The following is a 20,629-nucleotide window of genomic DNA, read 5'->3' on the forward strand; positions in this document are numbered from 1 at the left end:
TAGAAATTATTATCCATGCTATGGGGAAAAGTTTTACCGGGGCTGCGTGATACAGGTTGTAAGGGTGTACTTGAGAAAGTCAGGGAAATGGGATGGAATAGAAAAAGTGCTTCTCTGATTACCCGAAGTGTTCTGATCGTGTCTATTGAAAACTCCTTTGTTTTAGCTTTAATTTAGTCGTTACAAAAAGTTCAGAAAAAAACGGCTCGCTATGCGAAGAGGGCTGGTTTCTATATGCTGTGCTTATAAAAGTGGTTTTATGTTTTTCGTTTTTGATCCATTACTTTTTAAACTTTCAGTATCCAGTAACAAATTTTACACTAACTTGTAGTCTGAAAAATTTTCATCACAATGATACCAAATTATTTCTAAAAAATTTGATAGAAATTCATCAAAGACAGATTTGATTTCTTATTTTCGTGCACGTTAGCTTTTAATCTAATTATGCGGTCATGATGCCGTTATATCGCTAGAAAATTCTGAGCAAGATAATATAGGTATCTTTTGGTATAAAAGGGGTCTCCCCAAAATATAAGCCCACCTAAAGTTTACGCATAATTTGACCTGAAACAAAAGAATTTCGTCATACCACGCTAACTATACAACTTTTTTAAAGCAACAACAAAAGAAATCCAAACTCCCTTAAGGGCAAAGGAGCTGGTATATGACGAGTCTATTGTTCTGAAGAAGCTGTACATTCCTCTGATAGAGTGCACCTGCTGAATTGTAAAGGCACCCATGGCAAACCAGTCCAACATTTCATCAAACATGATTTTCCAATGTTGGATGAAATGTTTGATGGAAAAACTTGCGTTGGATGAAGCGAAAATCAAGGCTGGGGCAAACCGATCCAACATGACTTAGAAAAAATGAAAATTCAAAAAATAAAGAAAAAAGTACCACCAAACCAATCCAACACAAAAAATTACACAATTCAATGAGAGAGCTTCTTTGATCTCGCCGAAAATGTTGGATGGAATGTTTAATGGCGATCAAACTTCATCCAACACAAAGATTTTTTGGGCTTTAAGGCTTGGGGACACGAGAAGTTTTTAATTAGCGTTCTTTTTTTTGTTTCACGGGACAAAAAGTGAGGGAAATACCTAAAAGACACGCTGATTTTGTCCCTGGGATAAAAGTGAGATTTCACTTTTATTGATAGAACGAAAAATTGGGCGGAGACACGAGAAAGCGTTTCAGGTTGGTGGGATGGAGCAGAGCATGAAGCAAAACTTCTTGTGTCCCCGAGCCTTTAGAGTGGGTGCGTACGGTATCCCGTAATTGCGGAAATCGACCTTTTTTTCTTCGGAATTTCGGAAATCGGCCAAAATTCCTTCGGTATTTCGGAATGCTGAAATTGTTTCGGTATCGGAAATCCATATGAATTTTTTTTTTCGGAATTTATACCTGAAAATATCAAATTTGATGAAAATTAGTAAAAACGAGGAAAAATCCCCAAAATCTGTATCTGTATCGGAATTGCAAGTATTTTTTACGGAATCTCAGAAACTTTAGCAAAATTATTCGGTATTTCGGAAATCGCAAACCGTAAGACTGTAAAACAAATAATTAGATTTTTTAATTTCAAGTTTTTTATTTGCTATTCTAATTTTATCGTTTTAATCATCACAAATATAAAACACGGACTATAAAAAATCGTACCCTAAATTTGATAAACTAAGAAAATGGTAAATGTAGTTGGTCTTTAAAAAAGGTAATGAAACCCATGGATAGAGGAAAAAAAACAACAAAATAAAGTTTTTATAAGAACCAGTGAATTTTGGCTGAAGCTGGGCTTAATTTTTGGAAATTTTCAGGCTTGAATGTTTATACAATGTTTATATGCTTAGTTTCTTTACTTTGAAAACTGAAAATGGATTAAAAATCTGTTAAAATCAGTGCTTTCTTAATCATTTCTGAAATCTGAGGCTAAAATTGTTCTTAGAAAATTTTTAAGACTAGTGCTCTTATAAAATTGTTCTTATAAGAAAAAGCGTGTATGTTAATGTAGTTTAAAAAGGCATAAGCTTAAGCAAAATCACGAAAATTGGATCTTATTTTGTACACTATTAATGATTTAAAGCTTTAAAGTTTACGGCGGTTTCTATGAAAGCTGGTCCTTACATTGAAATAATTATAAAGATTTTGAAAAAGGAGAACAATATGGACAACTAATGGCAACCAATCAACGAATTAAAAAAGTAGTTTTTTTACAATTCAACTGAACAAGTAACGTGTTAACAGTCTTTTTCTGGTATATAGCGTGCCCAAAAAAGCGGACAACTTTTTATATAAAGTAAAATCCTTATAACTTGTGCGAAATTTTAAGACTTATTTATTTAATTTTAATCTCCAAAACCTATTCAATTATCTTGAGAATTGAATATCTATTGATTTGAAAGAGAATTCTTTCAATTCAATTATTCCAGGCCAGATATGATGAGTTTTGAGGATTTCACTTCATATAAAAATTTGTCCTCGTTTTAGGGACACACTGTACATTGGATTGGACATGGACTTCAGATAGAGCGCCAATTCAGTGAAATTGTTACACGCTGGCCACTCAATATTTGTGGGGTACACATCAAAACAACAAGTTTGGCTGAAAACAGATCCTAAGACCAAACAAATGAGATCGTCGTTATGGCGACGTTGCTTTATTATGATCTTTTGTCGCGTGCTTCATCAAAGATGGCGGATATAGAAGCGAAAACAGCGTCCATGGATCGGTCGGCATTGACGGCGCTATGAATTCCACGTTTTTGATAGAAGTTGACTAAAGGTGATGTAGATTTGTGGAAGGATGCTAAACGTTTGCGGAGAGCTTCTTCATTATCGTCTGATCGTCTTGTTAATGGCTCACCGGTGATCTGTAAGATAATTCAAGATAGAATGGTAATAAAAATTCAGTCATGGAGAAAAGTCAGTACAGTGTACTAAAAGGGTGATATTAAATATCCGGTCGCGGAGAACGTCAGTAGTGTACTAAAAGGGTGGTGTCAAAGCATCAGAGGGAATGAACCCGCTACGAAATTGATTCTTTGGGACCCTGTCCACTTGACGAGGAAAAGAGGTCGACTGCAGAAATCACTCAATAAGGTCATCAAACAAGACACTGAACGAAATAATTCAATTGGCAAACAACATAGATGAGAGAGGGTTTAAATTACTCGAGGGTTCGAGGGTCAAATTTTGGGATGAGCTGGAGTTTTTACAAGATACTTCAATAATTGGTCATTTAAAGTGATAGAGATGACGCGTTCTTTAGAAAAAGTAATGAGATTCTTTTATTACATCTTAACGACCAACCAAATCAAATAAGAGCTTGTAAAAACTCCAGCTTGTCCCCAAATTTTGTGGGTCCGCAGGTTCATGGGTAAAAAAAAAGTCACGTGAGTGCGTGGGTGATTAATGTTTGCGGATTCGTGGGCCAAAATTGCTTGTGGGTCCGTGGGTTGAAAATTCCTCGCGCGGATTCGCGGACTCGCAGACCCACGAACCCACGAAGCCGCGAAGCCACGATACGCACTTAATTTAGCACACTCAGAAAGAGACAATCACAAACAAATCAACCCACGTCATCAGTCATTGTTTTTTTGGGTGGATTGAAAACTTCGTGATACGATCTACCGCTTTTGATGTGGAATAATCTGAAATTAAAGAAGAAATATTTTGGAATGATTTGGTTCTGGTAGAAAATAAAATTTTACATCACCCCCTTTGATGGGTTACATGAAACAATAGGGTATTGATACTTTAGTGGGATGAAAATCCCTTGAAAATCGAATTTCAGGAGATATGAGGTAATAATAATTATTTTCCAAATTTACAATTTTTTAAGGAGATTCAAGGATGAAGATTTTTAATAAAACCTAACAACCCTGTTAAAAGGAATAACAACTGAACTTTACCTCCCAACGATTCTTGACACAAGTTTTTCTTCGTCAATTTTCATCTCAATGACCCGGTCAAGTGGTGTGCCTCGCTCTTCTAATAAATCATCCAACTGAAAGACACAAATCACAAAATCAAAACATTAGAGAACACATATTAACAAATGGGTAAACTATCCGAAAAAAATGGTCCCTAAAGAAAGATATCCTAGTCTGAGGGAGTGAAATCATATTTTTCTTCCAAATAATACCCTAAACTTGGATTTATTTTCGCGTGGAATAAAATTTGCGAATTAGCCTTATTTTCACCTAATTTCTTTCATTTTCCTACAGGTATTGGTCAAAAGAAATTCAATCTGTCTAAGGTAGAAAGTGCTGGGACACTCTGTTTAAAACTAAAGAAGAATACACAGAAGCAGTAATCAGTAATTGACTACTACAACATAAAACAAAATAGCACATTACCTTTTCAGCTTGTGGTACAGTTCTTGGGAAACCGTCCAAAAGAAATCCATTCTTACATTCTGGTTTCTTCAGATTTGAATCAATCAATTCAACCACCAGATCGTCGGATACAAGCTACAAATAATGTTACAAGCATAAAGAGCTAGTAATACGGAGAAAATAAAGAACGAATCTACAATCAATAGCTACATTGTGTTTTACGTTGGCGCAATCTCCAGACAAGTTGCATTGTGGATATCAGTCTTGAAAGAAATAGAATCTGTGATGAAACGATGATAGCAGTTGAGTTCTAAGCGAATTATTTATTTTTTGGTATTTCAATAAAACTTTTTGAACTTTTCTACTTGATTGAAACTTTGAATCACATCTAAGGATAAAAATGAAATTTGTTTGACTTCTAAATTCTCTTTATAAATATACAGGAATGTAATGCCCCAGTCAAGAGAATATAACGAAACAAATCAAATGAAATTCATACCTGTCCAGCATCAATTACACCCTTTATTTTCTTTCCAAGATCTGATCCTGATGCAATGACAGCTCGTAATAAATCTCCAGTAGCCAAATGACAGATGCAATATTTTTCAATCAACCGTTGAGACTAAAAAGAAACAATAATTTCTGTATTATATATTTCAAAGACTATTATATAATCCAATTCAAAGACACTCCCCCTTTCATGGTTGAAAATGTGTAAAAAGTAGAAAAATGTTTTTGTCGCTCATCAAAGTTAGGCAAAAATTTTTTTGCCCAAAACTATGACTCTCCCTCACTTCACCATTTTTAAAGTCAAATGGATAAGAAGGATTTCAAGTGTGACCAGAATATATTTATTATTTGTCCTTGTCTCATAATCATTTCCCTGCCAAAGAATAATACTACCTTAAGGGAAGGAATTTTCACAGAATTGAATTTTGCGGTTTACAGCTCAAAATTCAGAAGTTTCACAGAATTTAATTTTGCAGTTGAGAGGATTTTTTGTTTACAATCTGCATAGTATGCAAAGGGGTCCAGTCCCCAGTATTTTTCAGGGGGGGGGCTAACGAAAATAGCCTCCAGCTAAATTCTAAGAATGTAGCCAGATGTAGCGCCCCCACCTTCATGAAAGGAAAACTCAAAAAGAAAATTGTGCTTGAGAGTTTTTAGACAAAATAAAGAAGGTCATCTAAATAAGTTTTTCTTAAATTAACAAAGATCAACATTATGTCACAATAAGGACAAGCTAACAAAAATTTAACAAAATTTTAGCATATAACAACAAAATGTCGATATATTAATATACACTTCTATCTTCTAAGTGTTGAATAATAGCTGAAGAGGTAGCCGGTTCTATTCCTGTCATTTCAGTTTCTATTTTGCCAAAGAGATGTAGCTCATTGGGTAGAGCACTTTAGTTGAGTTTAATAAGACACTTAGAAGGCAACTTATTTTTTTCAGTAATTCAGTGATGAATTATATAACAGGCATTATAATATTAACATATATGTAACAGGCATTTTTTTGAAATGATCTGAAAGTTTTTATTGAAAACTTAAATCATAAACTCAGCCCACCCCCTAGAAAGCTTAGCCCCCAAAAACGTATGCGAGGGCTATTTGAAATGTTTTCAATGAAACAAGAGGCTATTATTCCCAAAGTTACCCAAACGACCATGTTATTACTTGTTAATTATCATGGATAAACTAAAATTCAGCCACTCCTCCTTCGTAATTATTGTGTTCGCAGATTTTTTCAAAGTTCCCTTTAATTTTTGTCACTTAATAGAAGTTCGAATGACAACTAACCAATTGAAATATTTGAATTGCATGCACAATATTATGACTAACCGCACTGGCTCAACTTCAGTATCTTTGAAATCATTCGTAGACCTAATTGTAAACTTCATGGCTTAAGAAAAATTATTGTATTTTGGGTTTTAGCCTCGTTTTGGCGAAAAACTTGTCCCCAGACCCCAAAAATTAAAATTTTGAAAAAATGAAAAAAAAACACCCCCAGGGATTTGCCCAAGGATCAAGTGTGCAAAATTTCAGCCAAATCGGACCATTTTTGAAGTCTCCAGCCTGCCCCAAAGTTTTAGCCTCGTTTTGGCGAAAAACTCGTCCCCAGGCCTCAAAAATTAAAATTTTGAAAAAATGAAAAAAATACCCCCAGGGATTTGCCCATGGATCAAGTGTGCAAAATTTCAGCCCAATCAGACCAATTTTGAAGTCTCCAGCCTGCCCCAAAGTTTTGGTGACACACAGACAGACACACAGACAGACACACAGACATTCTCAGATTCTAGCTCAACTGAAGTTGAGAATTCGTGAAAAATAAAGATAAAGAAATTATGAATTAATATTACATACCGTGAGTGGTCCTAAATCCGACAGCCCTGTCTAAATCTGATGGGGTATTTCAAAGATAAAAAAATTTCAAACTAAAATAGAAACAAACCTTTCGCTGTGACGCAATGAAGATACCAAAGTGTCAACTAAACTGAGAGATTTGATACACTGAACCAATTGAACCAAATAACAATAATTGCTTCTTATACAAAACATAATTTTTTATTACAAAATTCTGCAAAATTGTTAACGTTTTTTAAACACGAGCAACAGATTCAGAATAAAAGAGGTAATTGTTTTTACAACTCAAACTTTTTTGATCACATTTATTGACTGGTTTTAGTCATCTTGTTTATAGATATTTTGTTTCGAGAGTCCTTGCAATATAATTTATTGTTCAACTTGGAGAGGGAATGTTTGAACAAATATAGAATTTTTTTTATAGCAGTTATTTGGGGGGGGGGTCGGATTTAGGCAGGGCTGTTGGATTTAGGACCACTCACGGTACATTAACTCACGGTACATTAACTCCCCCGTCTTTTAGTCTCCTCTAATTTCTTATCTTGGATTATGACTAACCCAACTTACCGAAAGTGCGATTACATAAGTTACCGTGAAGTCGGGTAACTTGCATCAGTGGAGGCAAACATGCATAGCCCTCAAATGAATGATCTGTCTGGTCATTAAAATACAAACTCAAATCAAAACAAAGATGGTAGAGTAGAGCTGCAAGCGGAGCTGCGTAGTTCATTTGTTTTGAAATTTTGCTTTGATTGGTCAGTCATTTGATGGCTATGCATGTTTGCCTACGCTGATGCAAGTTACCGGACTTCACGGGATTGTGGTAGGGAACGCACAAAACAAATGTTTGAAAAATCAAAAAGACAACTTTTGTAAAGATGTTAAATTTTGTTTATGTCGGTGTTTTTTTAGAATGTACCTGATGGACTTTTCAGTGATCTTTAAAATCATCTTTTTCGCAATATCTACTTTGATGTTAGGAATTTTTGGACCTTATTTTTAGAAATGACGTATTTTTCCACGAGGATTCCAATGATATAGGTTTCAAAGATATTTGGGATAAAATATTCTAGAAAATCAAAATTTTCTGATTTTTACTATAGCAATTTTTTAAAACGGCTTTACCATCTAAACTCTTTGGAAATCTATTGATGATACCATAAATTTTCAAATTTAAATTCAAGGAGTAGAAAAGGATGAAGAATTCCACAATTTTCGGTTTTGGGTGACATAAAAAGTGGAATATTTCATCCTATGTCACTCTTTCAGTGAATATTTTGTTATTTTCTGAAAGATACACTTTTTACTATACACTCATGTAATTTTCATCCTCAAAATAATATCCATTAGTTTTTAAAACATTCTTTCGGACAACCCGTTTTTTATCAATATTTTTGGAATATCTCATCCTTTTTTACACCTTTCATCATTTTGCTTACACATAGTGCGGAAAGGGGTATGATCCCCCCTTCTTAAACGATCCCCCCCTTCTTGGCATCCCCCCAACCTTTAAAAATACCTATCCCCCAAGGATTTCGGGCTAAATTTTTTATGGTAAAAAGGGATGGGAAACAGTAAAGAAAAATTAAGTCTGGCAAATATATACCACTTTTTAGTGAAAATAAAGAACTTCCTTTCATGCAGACTAAATTTCATAACAGTGCTGGAAAATAATCTACAACATATGTAAGACCCCCCTTCTTAAACGATCCCTCCCCCCCCTTTTTAGTGAAAATTTCTGATCCCCCCTTCTTCACTTTTTTGGAAGGTGTCATTTCCCCCCCCCCCTTAATAAACAACCGGGCAGTTACATCAATATGCCGAAAACATTTTGTTCAACCACCTTCACTTCAAGATAGGCCACCATAGAATGAACTTCCTTTTATAGGATGAACCATATTCATGTGGCTTTCAGCCTTGCACTCCATCACAAAGCCTATTTGAGATATTTTACTAACTAGCCCAGAGAAAAATTTTAAACCTTTATTATTTGAATGCATGCCTTTTTAATACTCAAATATAAAAAAATTAAAAATTTAGTCAAAAAAGTCATTAAAATTGATTAGCCTCTGCAATGGAGTGCAAGGCTGAAAGCCACATGAATATGGTTCATCCTATAAAAGGAAGTTCATTCTATGGTACCCTATCTTGAAGTGAAGGTGGTTGAACAAAATGTTTTTGACATATTGATGTAACTGCCGGGCGTCTATTCAAAGTCATAAGGTAACTCTTTATTGCAATAGACCTTTTCGCCTTTCCATCCGCCATCTTGAATTGTATGCAAAAATACAGGAACTAAAATGCCGTGGTTGGATTTAGTTGGAAAGTATGCAAAACATATGCAAGTTTACACAAAGATTAAAAAGACAACAAAGCATCTTATAAATAACGCACTTTTCTATCAAATTTGTTCTCTTCAGTCTTTAAAAGCCTAGCTTCGTTCCAATTAAGTCCTTGGGTACAGTCTTTAGCATGGTTAGTTATACCCGAAATGTCCCATTTTTCATCTTCAACGTTCTTTTTGTGTTGGCTGACACATGTGGATATCTTTAACCCGGTCTCGCCAACATATCTTTTACCACATTCGCATTCTATCATATACACACCAGGGTGACTGTTAGGTGGTAGTCGGCTTTTGTTCTTAGAAGTTAGCAAAGTTTTTAGATTTGAACCACTCTTGAACACTGAGCTTTTCTGAGCTTTGTTTCAAAATTTTTACCTTTGCTTGCCATCATAGCCTGAAGATTCAAGCTGAGATTTCTTCTTCTATATACTAATGACAAAATGAATAGAATTTGGGTTGAGAGTTTGAATTTTCGAGATCCTAATGACGGTTGAAAACACACAGCCAATCAAATATTGAAAAACAAATCTTTTTACCTGGGTACCTTTTCCTGCTCCTGGTGGACCAAGAAGGATTCCATTGATTCCTTTAGGTGTTTCTGGTGCTGCCTGTGCTTGTTGTGGTGCCATATCTGCAGAAAGTTGTGGGTGTGAGAGTGGTGGATAATGTCTGTATAGATTTGATAGATTTGGCGTCTGCCTCTGTCTGCAGTCTGGCTGACCTCCTGGACCTTGGACCAAATTTTACCGATGTCATAAGCGGAACCCACGTGTACATTTTGCAGAATGATTCGATTTCGAAGAAATCGCGGAGAGCGGCTAGATAAATTTACATGCCGAGGCTAGATTTTCACTTTCGTTTTCACTAGAAAAATTTTTTTTCATGCATGCAGAGCAGTTCATTTCACTTACAATTTCCACACCTTATTTGAATTTTATGTTAGATACATTTCGCATTGATGACTTCAAAAAAGGAAGTCCAAGATCCTTGGGAAATACTAGAGGTTCCAGCTGTGATAAATTTCTCTTCAAAATCCAATGAAGATGAGGGAGAAGAGAATGATTTTTCTCAAAACAACAGCAAAACAAAAAAGGTATACATTATTTATGTAGAGTACCCTGCCCAGTTGGCGACCGAAATTTTTGGATTCAAATTTTTCACTTACTTTTAACTTTTTTGAAAATCCTTTTCAACCAACGGTTAGACAACTTTTAACATGTTCTTCGTGTTTGTTTTGATTTTTTATTTGAGGCGATCTTCTTAGAATAAAAAACTTTCGAAGCGAGCGGTACTAGTGCCCAGTTCTCGACCGACGTACCAGTCTGCGACCGATCGTTAAAAAGAGAAAATCAGTGCTCTACTTGCAGGTAAGGTCATATTAATTGATCAGGATGATAAAAAAACTCATAAGCTTTTTCCCGTATTAAATTTATTTACACTCGTTCTTTTGTTTTAAAATAGCTCACTATTTCCCTTTCGGCATGTTTTTTTCAGAATTTTTCTTCAAGTCGCCATTTTTTTCTAAAGTTTGTTTTTGTTTTGTTTTGAAAGTGGCGGTCTATGGAGAGTCTTCATTTGATAAAAACGCGGGAATTTTTTGTGCCTGTTTTTTTCTCTTCGCGTCTGGAATGTTTTGATCGCAATGTAGAGTCTTCTTTTTCACTTTTTGAGTTTGGTCGGTCGCAGACTGGACGTCAAATTTCAAAGCTGATTGCATCAACTTTTTTATCAATATTTCACACGAAGGAAACTGTATTGAGCTGATTTTTACAGAAATGCTTTCTAGCATACTCATTGTTTTGGACAAGTATTTTTTGGCGTGGGAGTTGAAGCGTTTTTTCTTACGAAGCTTTTTTGTCCACAGGTAGCCATTTTTTATTTTTTTTGAAAAATCTGGCTTTTTCGTGTGCTTCCGTGCAAAGTTGGATCTTTCGGATTCTACTCGTTTTTTTCTAAAACCTTTTTTACACAGTACGGAAAATAGGTCAAGGCAGATAACTACCAAAAGAAATTCTCCAGAGGTTTGTTTTTGTATGACTTTTCTGGGTTCAAAGACGTTCGGTCGCCAACTAGACCAGTCGCCAACTGGGCAGGGGACTCTATTGTTCAAAAGATTCAGTTGATTGGCAATGATTGTTTGTAAATCTGTATACTATTAGCTGTAGTCTGTATGTCAGTTCAGCTCACTGTGCGATATTTTGAACTCAATAATTTTGTAAAAGAATTGCCGTAATGCATTGCAATGCATTGAACAAAAGAAAATAGTCAAAGATCAAAGAAATGTACCCTTAACTTCAATTGCATTTGATTGCAAGTTTTGGAGCTTTCAAACTTTGTATATATTTAATCTTAATATTTCAATTTTGAACGCACAAGAATTCAATTTCAAAATATAATGCAATGGAGTATACTGATATAGGGGCCATCGACTTTCGATTTTCGAATTTTTTATCGGCATTTGGCCGTTAAGGCTCTGACCCCTCCCCCCCCTCGACCTTAATGGCCATCAAATTCTCTAAAGTTAAAAAATTGTCAAAAATCGATGAATTGAAACTCTAAATTTTCTCCTTCACTTTCATCTTTGTTTCGTCAGCCATCTTTACTTTCGCTATGGCTTTGCTCAGTTTACATTTAAAAAATAACGGAGATAGTTTCTAAACTTTTTTCCGAAAGTTGCGCAAATTAATTATCTCCGTAATCATAATAAAAAGAATAGCAACATTTCAAAGAAAAAAGACCGACCGTCTGCGAAATTCAAGGGCCGCGCGGACCGTGTAAACAAAAGGAACACGAGACATAAACATCGGGTCGTTTGTTTTGGTTAAAATTATTCTAAAAAATAGCGAAGTGAATACTTTAGGTATCTTAGTTGATAAAATGAGGAAAAGAAATATGGAAAGTAACATTTGTATGGAATAAACGTCTCAAAAATCGATATTTTCTGGTGAAAAGAATTGATATGTGGTGAGTATACCCCTAAAGAGATTTTCGACCTTCCCTTAACGGCACATGGTCGACCCCCTCCCCCCCTTAACGGCCAAATGCCGTTAAAAAATTCGGCCCATAGCCATTCCAGGTTTGCTTGTTTTTTATTTGACGCTCATGAAAATTTTCAATTTTAGGTCCGACTTTGACAAGCAATTGTTCTTTGTGTAGTTGAGCTATGAAATTAATAATTTTAATATGCAGGTGTAATATTCTACACTTTTATCTAAAAACTCGTTCCAACTAAGACCATTTTTAGAAAAATTGGAACTGCGGGACACAAAAAATTTCACAACTCATCTTTGATTTCAAAGCGCTCCGGAGGAAAAAATGTTCAGACAGTGAAACTTTTCATATTTATCAGAAAATACCTGAGAAATCCAATGGTCTGAATTAATTCTTCCATTAAGGTTATTATTTTTTACTTTTTATACTTTGGCAAGCATTTTCAAGCCTTTGTGAGAAAAATGATGGGTCATTTATTAAAATTTGATAAGTATTTCCACAGTTGTTCCATTAATTTCAAAACACAAAAGATCACCTTTCCAAAGAATCGTTTGCATGACCCCGCGCCAACAAGAAATAATTTTTTGAAATGAAATGAAATCTAGCCTTCTGTGTGCTGTGCGTGAGAAGTTTTGGTGGCGCAGTCTGAAAATCAGCCCAATGACTTTTAAACTTTGATTTATCGCTAATTGAGCGATCTTGTCGAAAAATTGCAATTTCTTTTATTTTTCAAAATTCCAGACGGCCTGTAGGTTTTCAAATAAAGCAGCATGTTATGGATTGTAGCCTAATATTACTAAAAAACAGCAAAAAGATGAACCAGCTCATTAGCAACAGCCATTTGTTTCCATGACCATGTGTGTCATGAATTCTCTGGTGCCGTAAGTGAGTCAGTGCTAAGTTGTGAAAAACATCTTTGGAAAGAAAAGATATTGTTAGATGCAGTTTTTTACTTGTTTCCCTGATAATTTCTGACTGTTTAAAAAAAAAGAATGAACAGATTTGGATGAATCAAAGGTACTAATACATTGAAGTTCATTTTGGTAAATTCTTCATATCAATTTTTTTGATTTAGTGTGATTGCCCACATCCATTTTGTTGTTTTGATTTGAGCAGGTCAAATTTCTGTACAATAGAATGGAATGACATTTGAAACAGTTTCGAATTGACATTGTTTATTATGACTCTAAATTATTTTTGTTTATACTTTCAGGACAACAAAGAAAGGTTGTGTGGCTACTTGAATAAAATGGGAGGTAAGTTTAAATATATTTTTTCCTAATCATGACATGTGGAATAATAAAAAAACTACCAGCATTTAAATAACTTTCACATGTGTAAGCATAGTTATTTTGTTTTCAATTTAACTACGGCTTTAAACCTTTTTTTCACATTAAAATGACACATCTAAATTTTTGAATGAAATTTATTCCAGTAGAATTTCGTCTAAAATAGGGCCAACCTAGAAAGAATTATTATAAAAGGTTTCTATATACTGTTGGAAAGATAATTTTATCAGCTTTCCAAAAATGAAACCGGTCAAATTTTTCGTCTTGGGGTAAAAAAGTTATCAAACAGTGACAGGTGATAAAAACCCCAAAATGCAGAAAATGAGTTTTTGAAAAATCTTTTAAATTATCTGTAACTTATGATATGATATGACCTTCAAACTTTGCAAAAAGCTTTAAGATGAAGTACTAAGAGATGAGAAAAGCAAAAGTTAAAAAAAAAATGCCCAAAAATTGACGACGTCATAAAAAAATGCATCATCCCAGGGCAAAAAAATTGACCGGTTTATAAATTATCTTTATTTAATAGAAACCTTTTATCTTAATTTTTTCTAGGTTGACCCAAATTTAAAACTGATTTTCTGAGGAAAATTTGAGAATGCTTAATTCAAAATTGAAAATGTGTTCAAAAATTGCGCAATAATTTGAAATGCTTGAGACTTTGCACCTCTGGTTGATCAGGAAAGTTAAGGTCAAGTTACAAAAGAATACTTGCTGGCTTAAAAGTCAACCAAACTCCGATCCCTATTTCATCAAACTTCTAGCAATCGGATTCCTTCACTTTTCTTAAAAAATTCTACTCACTCTGCTGCTTACCCTAACTGTGTCTAATTTTGACATCCCTCATCTAATTTCAACACCTTTCTTTAGAGTAAAAAAGTTGGCCAGGGTATAATACCAGGGTACGAAAAATCTCAATAGTGTTAATGTAAACAAAACATGCGCACATAACAAGCTCCCTGTCTTAATGCCTCTCAGTGCCTTTGGCGTGACCTGCTCTACAATTCCAAATTATTTCAGGACTTTTAGAATGACTATAATATTTAATTTACGTATTTGTTGTGGAAATTTGTTGAATCCACTGGAAACCTCTTAAAAATTAAAATAACTGAAATAAAGGTATTTTTGTAAATTAGTTAGTGGTGAGGCAAGTATTCAATATCTTACGTTGAAGGATTTTTTTCATTTTCTTTAAGCCGGTATCATCAAAGGTTGGAAGAAAAGATGGTAAGAATAAAGTCTCTCTGTTAAAAAGTTGGATGTATTTAAATAGTATAGAACAAAAGCTTATTCTCAAAATGATAAAAGTTTTTGTCCACTAAACTTCTTGGCTTTTAATTCTTTTCTAAAAACAAAAACCAGGGTGGTATAAATCAGTGATTGAATTTATGAAAAATCCTTGAAATTGCTATTCTGTATGCATGAATATTTTTTTTAAAGTCTCGTCTAAAAGATTTTATTTCAAGTTTATTATAGTAATTTTTTGAACATCTTTTTTAACTTTAGGTTTGTTTATGATCCACGTAGATGTCTACTTTTCTATTATCGTAGACCCCAAGACACTGAACCATTAGGGTATGATTTTATCTGTGTTTAGAAATAATATGTTATATACCCAAGTGCCAAGTGGTTCACAAAATATGTCTGTAAAATTCAAATTATGATGTACCCTTCATATAAAAGATAACCCCTTCAAATATGCTAAACTTTAGACTGGAAATACTCTCTTAGGATTCTTTAACTTTAAGAGATCTTTTGATTTTTTATTGATTCATTTTTTACCATAATAGGACTTTGAAAAAGCAAAAGACAATATAGTTGATTCCATTTCCAACTTCCATTTTTATACCGGGTGCACCAAAAAAAAGTATACAGGTTTGTCGAGTTATTGTGAGCTTTCAGATTTAAATTTTTTGTTCATTCTTTTTTAATCGTATAGAGGAAGCTTTAACTTAAATTTTGAGCTATCATACATTAAATTTGAAAAAGTTGTTCGAAAGTTATTCCAAAAAAACTGACTTTTTTTTCATGTCGAAATTTCAAAAAATCGTTAAAAACAGCGAGCAAATTTTTTTTAACAATCAACCTAATAAAAAGAAAGAACGAATGACAAAAACACTATTTTATTTGTTGATACTTTTTTTTCTTATTCATTAGGAAAAGTAATTCCATTTACATTCAAACACTTTTGAGCACGGTTAACCATTCCTTGGAAAGCATCTCTGATCATGGCAGGGTTGAGATTTTGACATTCAGTTGTGATAGCTGCTTTTAACTGTCTCAAATTCTTTGGTTGTAGTGCAACATCCCGATTCCAAATCTGGTGTTTTAAATATCCCCATAGAAAGAAATCACACACTGTAAGGTCTGGTGATCTTGCAGGCCAATCTTGATCCCCTCGGCCACTTAAAACTCTACCAGGAAATTGGCCAGTCAGGTAGTTTATCGCTCGATTGCTTGTGTGCGCAGGTGCACCATCTTGCTGCCACCACATGTTGTTTCTTTGAATTCCAAGCCTTTGAAGGTCCCCTTGGATTACACGATATCGGATTACTCGTAGATACTCTCTTGCATCCAATCTGCCTCTTACAAAGTGGGGCCCAAGAACTTGTCCACTGCCGGTTAGCCCCATCCAGACCATCACTTGGTCAGCACCTTGTTTAAACTCAACGTAGTGATCTGGAGGGTGTCCTTGACCGTATTGAGCGTATTTGATAACGTTTCGTGAATTGACTTCAGAGTTAAGGCTAAAAATTGCTTCATCAGATACGATGAGATTGTTTAAGAAGTTGTTTGCACCATTTACCATCTGGAGAAACCAGTTGCAAAAGACGACTCTTCGAGGAGGATCGGCGGGTTCAAGCTTTTGTCTCGATACTAAGACATAAGGGTGGAATTTAATGTCTTTGACTATGCGAAGAAATGAAGTTGGTGAAACATGGAGACCATTCCTTCGTGAAGAACGTTTGCCATTCCGTTGAAGAGCACGTTGGACACGCGCGATGTTTGCTGGGGTTCTAACAGTACGTTGTCTACCACTCCTCCCTTTATTTAAATTATGACAAGTCCCTTCACCTTCAAATTTTTCAAAGTTTTTCAGAATTGTTCTAACCGTAGGAGGGTTGATATTTTGCCAACGGTTTCTCCATCTTCTTTGCACCTCATGCGCATTTCCAATACGAGCAAACTCAATGCAGACCCAAGTTCTTTGAGCAACTGTTAGTCGAGGCATGGTGAACTGTTTTACCAAAAAGTTTTTTCACACAACACATACACACATAACATAAAAACCTCTCTTGGAGATTTCCAAAGATTTTTTTCAGCTTTTTCGAAAATCCCACATGGGAATAGCTTATTTTTCCACATTTTCGAATTCCCTAATGACCTTTAATGGACAACCTTGCATTGGATAGTATTTGGATGTGTAATGAAGGTAAGTGTCAAGAGAGAAATTTGCTCGCTGTTTTTAACGATTTTTTGAAATTTCGACATGAAAAAAAGTCAGTTTTTTTGGAATAACTTTCGAACTTCTTTTTCAAATTTAATGTATGATAGCTCAAAATTTAAGTTAGAGCTTCCTCTATACGATTAAAAAAGAATGAACAAAAAAATTTAATTTGAAAGCTCACAGTAGCTCGACAAACTTGTATACTTTTTTTTGGTGCACCCGGTATTCTATTGTATATATCCATTGAAAAGTTGGAATCTACAATATCAAACAATGGCATGCCTGATACGAGGGTAGAAATAAATGGAGACTCCTGCAGTGTTAAAAGTTCTTCCTTCTCAGACGGACATCTAAGTGTCTTTTCCTTCTCAAAATTCTGAATAACAACAAAGTATATAAAGTGGCTTTTTCATCTCAGAATTCTGCATAATTCACCAAAATTTCTGGAATATCTGCTAAATTGCTGTGTAAAATCCTTGCTTTGACCACTGCCCTTGATTATTTTGACTACTTATGACAGCTTGTGACAAAGACCTCTTCTCACAGACCTGGTAGAATTTTTTTAGATAGTGGGGGTAAAAATAATGGACTGAATACTTTTTATGGCTGGGGATTTCAATTCTTTTGTTTTCAAGGCAAAAAAATTAGTGGGGATGGGAAGAAAATCATAATATTTTACAGCGAGGATTGTTTTATTTGGTTATTTTCAGTGGGGACAAAAGTTGGAGTATAATATTTTCCACTGGTGATGATATTTTGGCCAATTTTTCCAATGGGAAGGGGTCCCAGTGGGTCTGTGAGAAGGGGGTGTTTTGTGAAACATGTCAAAATGAAGTATATTTTGTAGAGCTATCTTTTACTGTAGTAGAGCGCTCCTTAAATTTAACATAACAGGACACTTCTGAAAATTTCGATGTCAAAAACTAATATTATGTGAATTAACGAGGTATTATCCAAAGATACTACATACATATAACCTGTCCTGTCAATTCTAATCGTTTAGAGTTTGGTTAAGTTTGGATAATAAACATAAATCTCTTCGTGGAGTTCTATTTATTTACTTCTGTCTGAAGACATTACCTTCCTTTTGTTAAAGTTCGACTTCCCTTTTGTTATTTTAGGACTATAGATATAGCAAGTGCCACATTTTCCTACAACCCAAATGTAAAGGCCTTGTTTTCAATAAGGTGAGTTAGTATAATTTTTATTGAAGTCAATCTAATCTAATACATCTAATACGTCGCTAGATGTACCTTATTGGAACTTATTTTAGTGGGAATCAATTTTAGGGTTTTTTGAACTCGGGAAATACAATTTTTCCAATTTTATTGAAAAATTTGAAAAAATCCCTTGTAGGAAAATGAAAGAAATTTGTTCAAAAAAGGGCAAAACTGCGAAATTTAAAACCCGCGAAATGCTAATTTTCCGATTTTTTTTTTCAACCGCGAAAAATAGTTCCTATAAGGTAGTTGAGAATTACAAGAATAAAATTAAGATTCTGTTAAGATTCACATGAAAGAAACTGTGTCAAATGCAAAGAATATTAAAAAATTGGTCAAATGAATCTGTTTCAACTGTTTCAAAAGTAGATTTTCGAACATCAAAAGCCAAGGTATTTTTCAAGCACTTTTTTACCACCGTTATTCGGTGGCAAAAACTCAATTTCAAATTGATTTTTCAAACTCAATTTTTTGAAGAAAAAAATGTGAAGGGTAAATGATGAAAAGTAGAAGAATGATAGTACAAAAACTTGAAGGAAAATCAACTCAATCCATTGCAAAGAGTCTAACGAGTATTTTTTGAAGGTAAAAGTTAAAAAAAATGTTTTGATAAGACAAGATCAAACGATTGAATTGTTTATTGCTAATTTAGCAAATTGCTTTATACATCAACAAAGAAAGGTTAATGGCGAAAAAAAGTATTGTTTGGTTGTAATGAAACTTCTAAGTCCCATTTCAAACTTACCTTCTTCCACGGTATGAAAATGAGATTAGTTTAGTTTATTTAGTTCAAAATGAAAGCTTGCTTAAGATAAGGACTAACACCACTGCATTGAAACTCAATTCTTCAGACCAAAATGGTGGTAAGGAAAAGTGCTTGGGAAATACCCTGCGAAACGCAATAGTCAGAACTTTAAGGGTGCAGCACTCGAACTTTTTATGATTATAATTTCTTGCTACTTCATTACACAGTTCTGGAGACAGATTGTATCAACTTGAGGCACCTGACAACAACGCCATGATGTTTTGGTTACAAGAACTGCAAGCCAAAAGACGAGAATTTTCAAAACTTGTAGAAGCAAATGCAGGCAATAATGTTAGTATATTTATTTTTTGAAATGTTATATGTTACCCATAGTGCAGTGGTAGAGCATCTGGCTACAGTTCGCAAGGTTGTGGGTTCAACCCCAAGCCGGGTCATACCAAAGGTTCTCAAAATGGTACTATTGATGCCTCTCTGCTTGATGCTCAGCAATAATTAAGAGAAGGATTAAGGGTAAGTGGAGCAATCCAGGGAGAAACAGTGGTGCCCTCATCTACCTTTTGGTAGATAGCTATTGAAAGAGGAGCCTTCGGGTCGCCTCCAACTGCGGTCGCAGACTTACTTATATGTCACATGATTTTTGTTCAAGAAGTTAGATTAAAAAAAAGGGGGAGACGACAGGCTTTCCTAATTAACTAATTATATGCAGTTGATGTTAATTAAATTGAGATTTATATATTTAGAACAATAAAATTCGGAAGGTATAAGAAGAATCAAAAAATTTAAGATAAACTTCTCATCTGTTAATAATCATCATGTTTATAATTTTTGGACCTACCCCGGTGGAGGTCCTATAAATGAACCTATGTTTGTTCGTCCGTTCGTCTGTTACCAACTTTTCTCAGGATTGAATCATAGGAATCTTTTGATTTTTGGTACAAAGGTGCAAAATGGTGGTGGCCAAAATGTGACAGAGTCCGATTTTCGAGAAAAAAATTTTTTGGGGCAAATTTGGGCAAAAAAACGGCTAAAAAACTGGTTTTTTGGACTTTGTGAAAAATTGTATCATTAATTTTTTCTGATTTTTTTGCATGAAAGTAGGGTACCATCATAGGTAAAAGATGGTTCAAGCAGATTTTTGCAAAACAATTTTGTTGGCTCAAAAAACGGATGTTTATCTATAAGAATCACTATTAATAAGCATACATCAATGTTCTTAGTCAAATTACTAAATTTTTTTATGAGATAGATGTTTTTTTTTGCTCACGAGGGCTTACTTTTGAAAAATATGTGTGTTTAAACATGAAATTTTGGGTTGCTTGGCGTGTTTTTATAGAAAAACTGGCCAAATTCGATATATTTTTATAAGCACATTATCAATAACTTAGGTATTAGCTTTTCTCGAGATTGTTTTTTCATTCTTTATGATTTTTTCACAAAGATGCATAATTATAAACCCTCGAATGTGACGGAGCCTAGTTTTCGGAAAAAACTTTTTTGGGCAAATTTGGGCCAAAAAACCGCTAAAAAATGGGTTTTTTGTACTTTGTGAAAAATTGTATCATTCTTTTTTTCTGATTTTTTGCATGAAAGTAGAGTACCATCATAGGTAAAAGATGGCTCAAGCAGATTTTTGCAAAAAACTTTTGTTGGCTCAAAAAACGCATGTTTATCTATAAGAATCACTATTAATAAGCGTACATCAATGTTCTTAGTCAAATTACTCAATGTTTTTATGAGATAGATGGTTTTTTTGCTCACGAGGGCTTACTTTTGAAGAATATGTGTGTTTAAACATGAAATTTTGGTTGCTTGGCGTGTTTAAATAGAAAAACTGGCCAAATTCGATAGTTTTTATAAGCACATTA

General features: G+C 34.3%; 2 protein-coding genes across 3 annotated transcripts in view; one reads left to right on the top strand and one right to left on the bottom strand.

Moving 5' to 3' along the window:
* Window positions 1-2,216: 2,216 nt before the first annotated feature.
* On the bottom strand, window positions 2,217-9,798 carry LOC136813439 (adenylate kinase 2, mitochondrial-like). Its single transcript, XM_067069960.1, has 6 exons — window positions 9,587-9,798; window positions 4,837-4,959; window positions 4,359-4,472; window positions 3,912-4,006; window positions 3,578-3,650; window positions 2,217-2,870 (listed from the first exon to the last, which is right to left on the bottom strand). Exons 1-6 carry the CDS (start codon window positions 9,677-9,679, stop codon window positions 2,661-2,663), a joined length of 708 nt encoding a protein of 235 aa, XP_066926061.1. The 5' UTR covers window positions 9,680-9,798; the 3' UTR covers window positions 2,217-2,660.
* A 125-nt stretch (window positions 9,799-9,923) lies between these two features.
* Window positions 9,924-20,629, top strand: part of LOC136813427 (TBC1 domain family member 2B-like) — a 94,915-nt gene continuing 84,209 nt past the window's right edge. For both annotated transcript variants that reach the window (XM_067069946.1, XM_067069947.1), the window contains exons 1-6: window positions 9,924-10,143; window positions 13,255-13,297; window positions 14,527-14,557; window positions 14,837-14,905; window positions 17,900-17,965; window positions 18,971-19,094. In XM_067069946.1, the coding sequence (XP_066926047.1) occupies window positions 10,009-10,143; window positions 13,255-13,297; window positions 14,527-14,557; window positions 14,837-14,905; window positions 17,900-17,965; window positions 18,971-19,094 (468 nt within the window). In that variant the 5' untranslated portion in view covers window positions 9,924-10,008. The remainder of the gene's footprint in view (window positions 10,144-13,254; window positions 13,298-14,526; window positions 14,558-14,836; window positions 14,906-17,899; window positions 17,966-18,970; window positions 19,095-20,629) is intronic.

The sequence above is a fragment of the Clytia hemisphaerica genome, unplaced genomic scaffold, assembly GCF_902728285.1.
Source record: "Clytia hemisphaerica strain Z4C2 unplaced genomic scaffold, Clytia hemisphaerica genome assembly, whole genome shotgun sequence".
Lineage (NCBI taxonomy): Eukaryota > Metazoa > Cnidaria > Hydrozoa > Leptothecata > Clytiidae > Clytia > Clytia hemisphaerica.

Excerpts from the sequence above, each read along its gene's own strand:
- LOC136813439 (XM_067069960.1), bottom strand. The coding sequence starts at position 9,679 with ATGGCACCACAACAAGCACAGGCAGCACCAGAAACACCTAAAGGAATC. Across the intron at positions 4,960-9,586 it reads GAGCAGGAAAAGGTACCCAG|TCTCAACGGTTGATTGAAAA; the intron begins GTAAAAAGATTT and ends GTTTCTTTTTAG. Across the intron at positions 2,871-3,577 it reads AAAAAACAATGACTGATGAC|ATCACCGGTGAGCCATTAAC; the intron begins GTGGGTTGATTT and ends ATTATCTTACAG.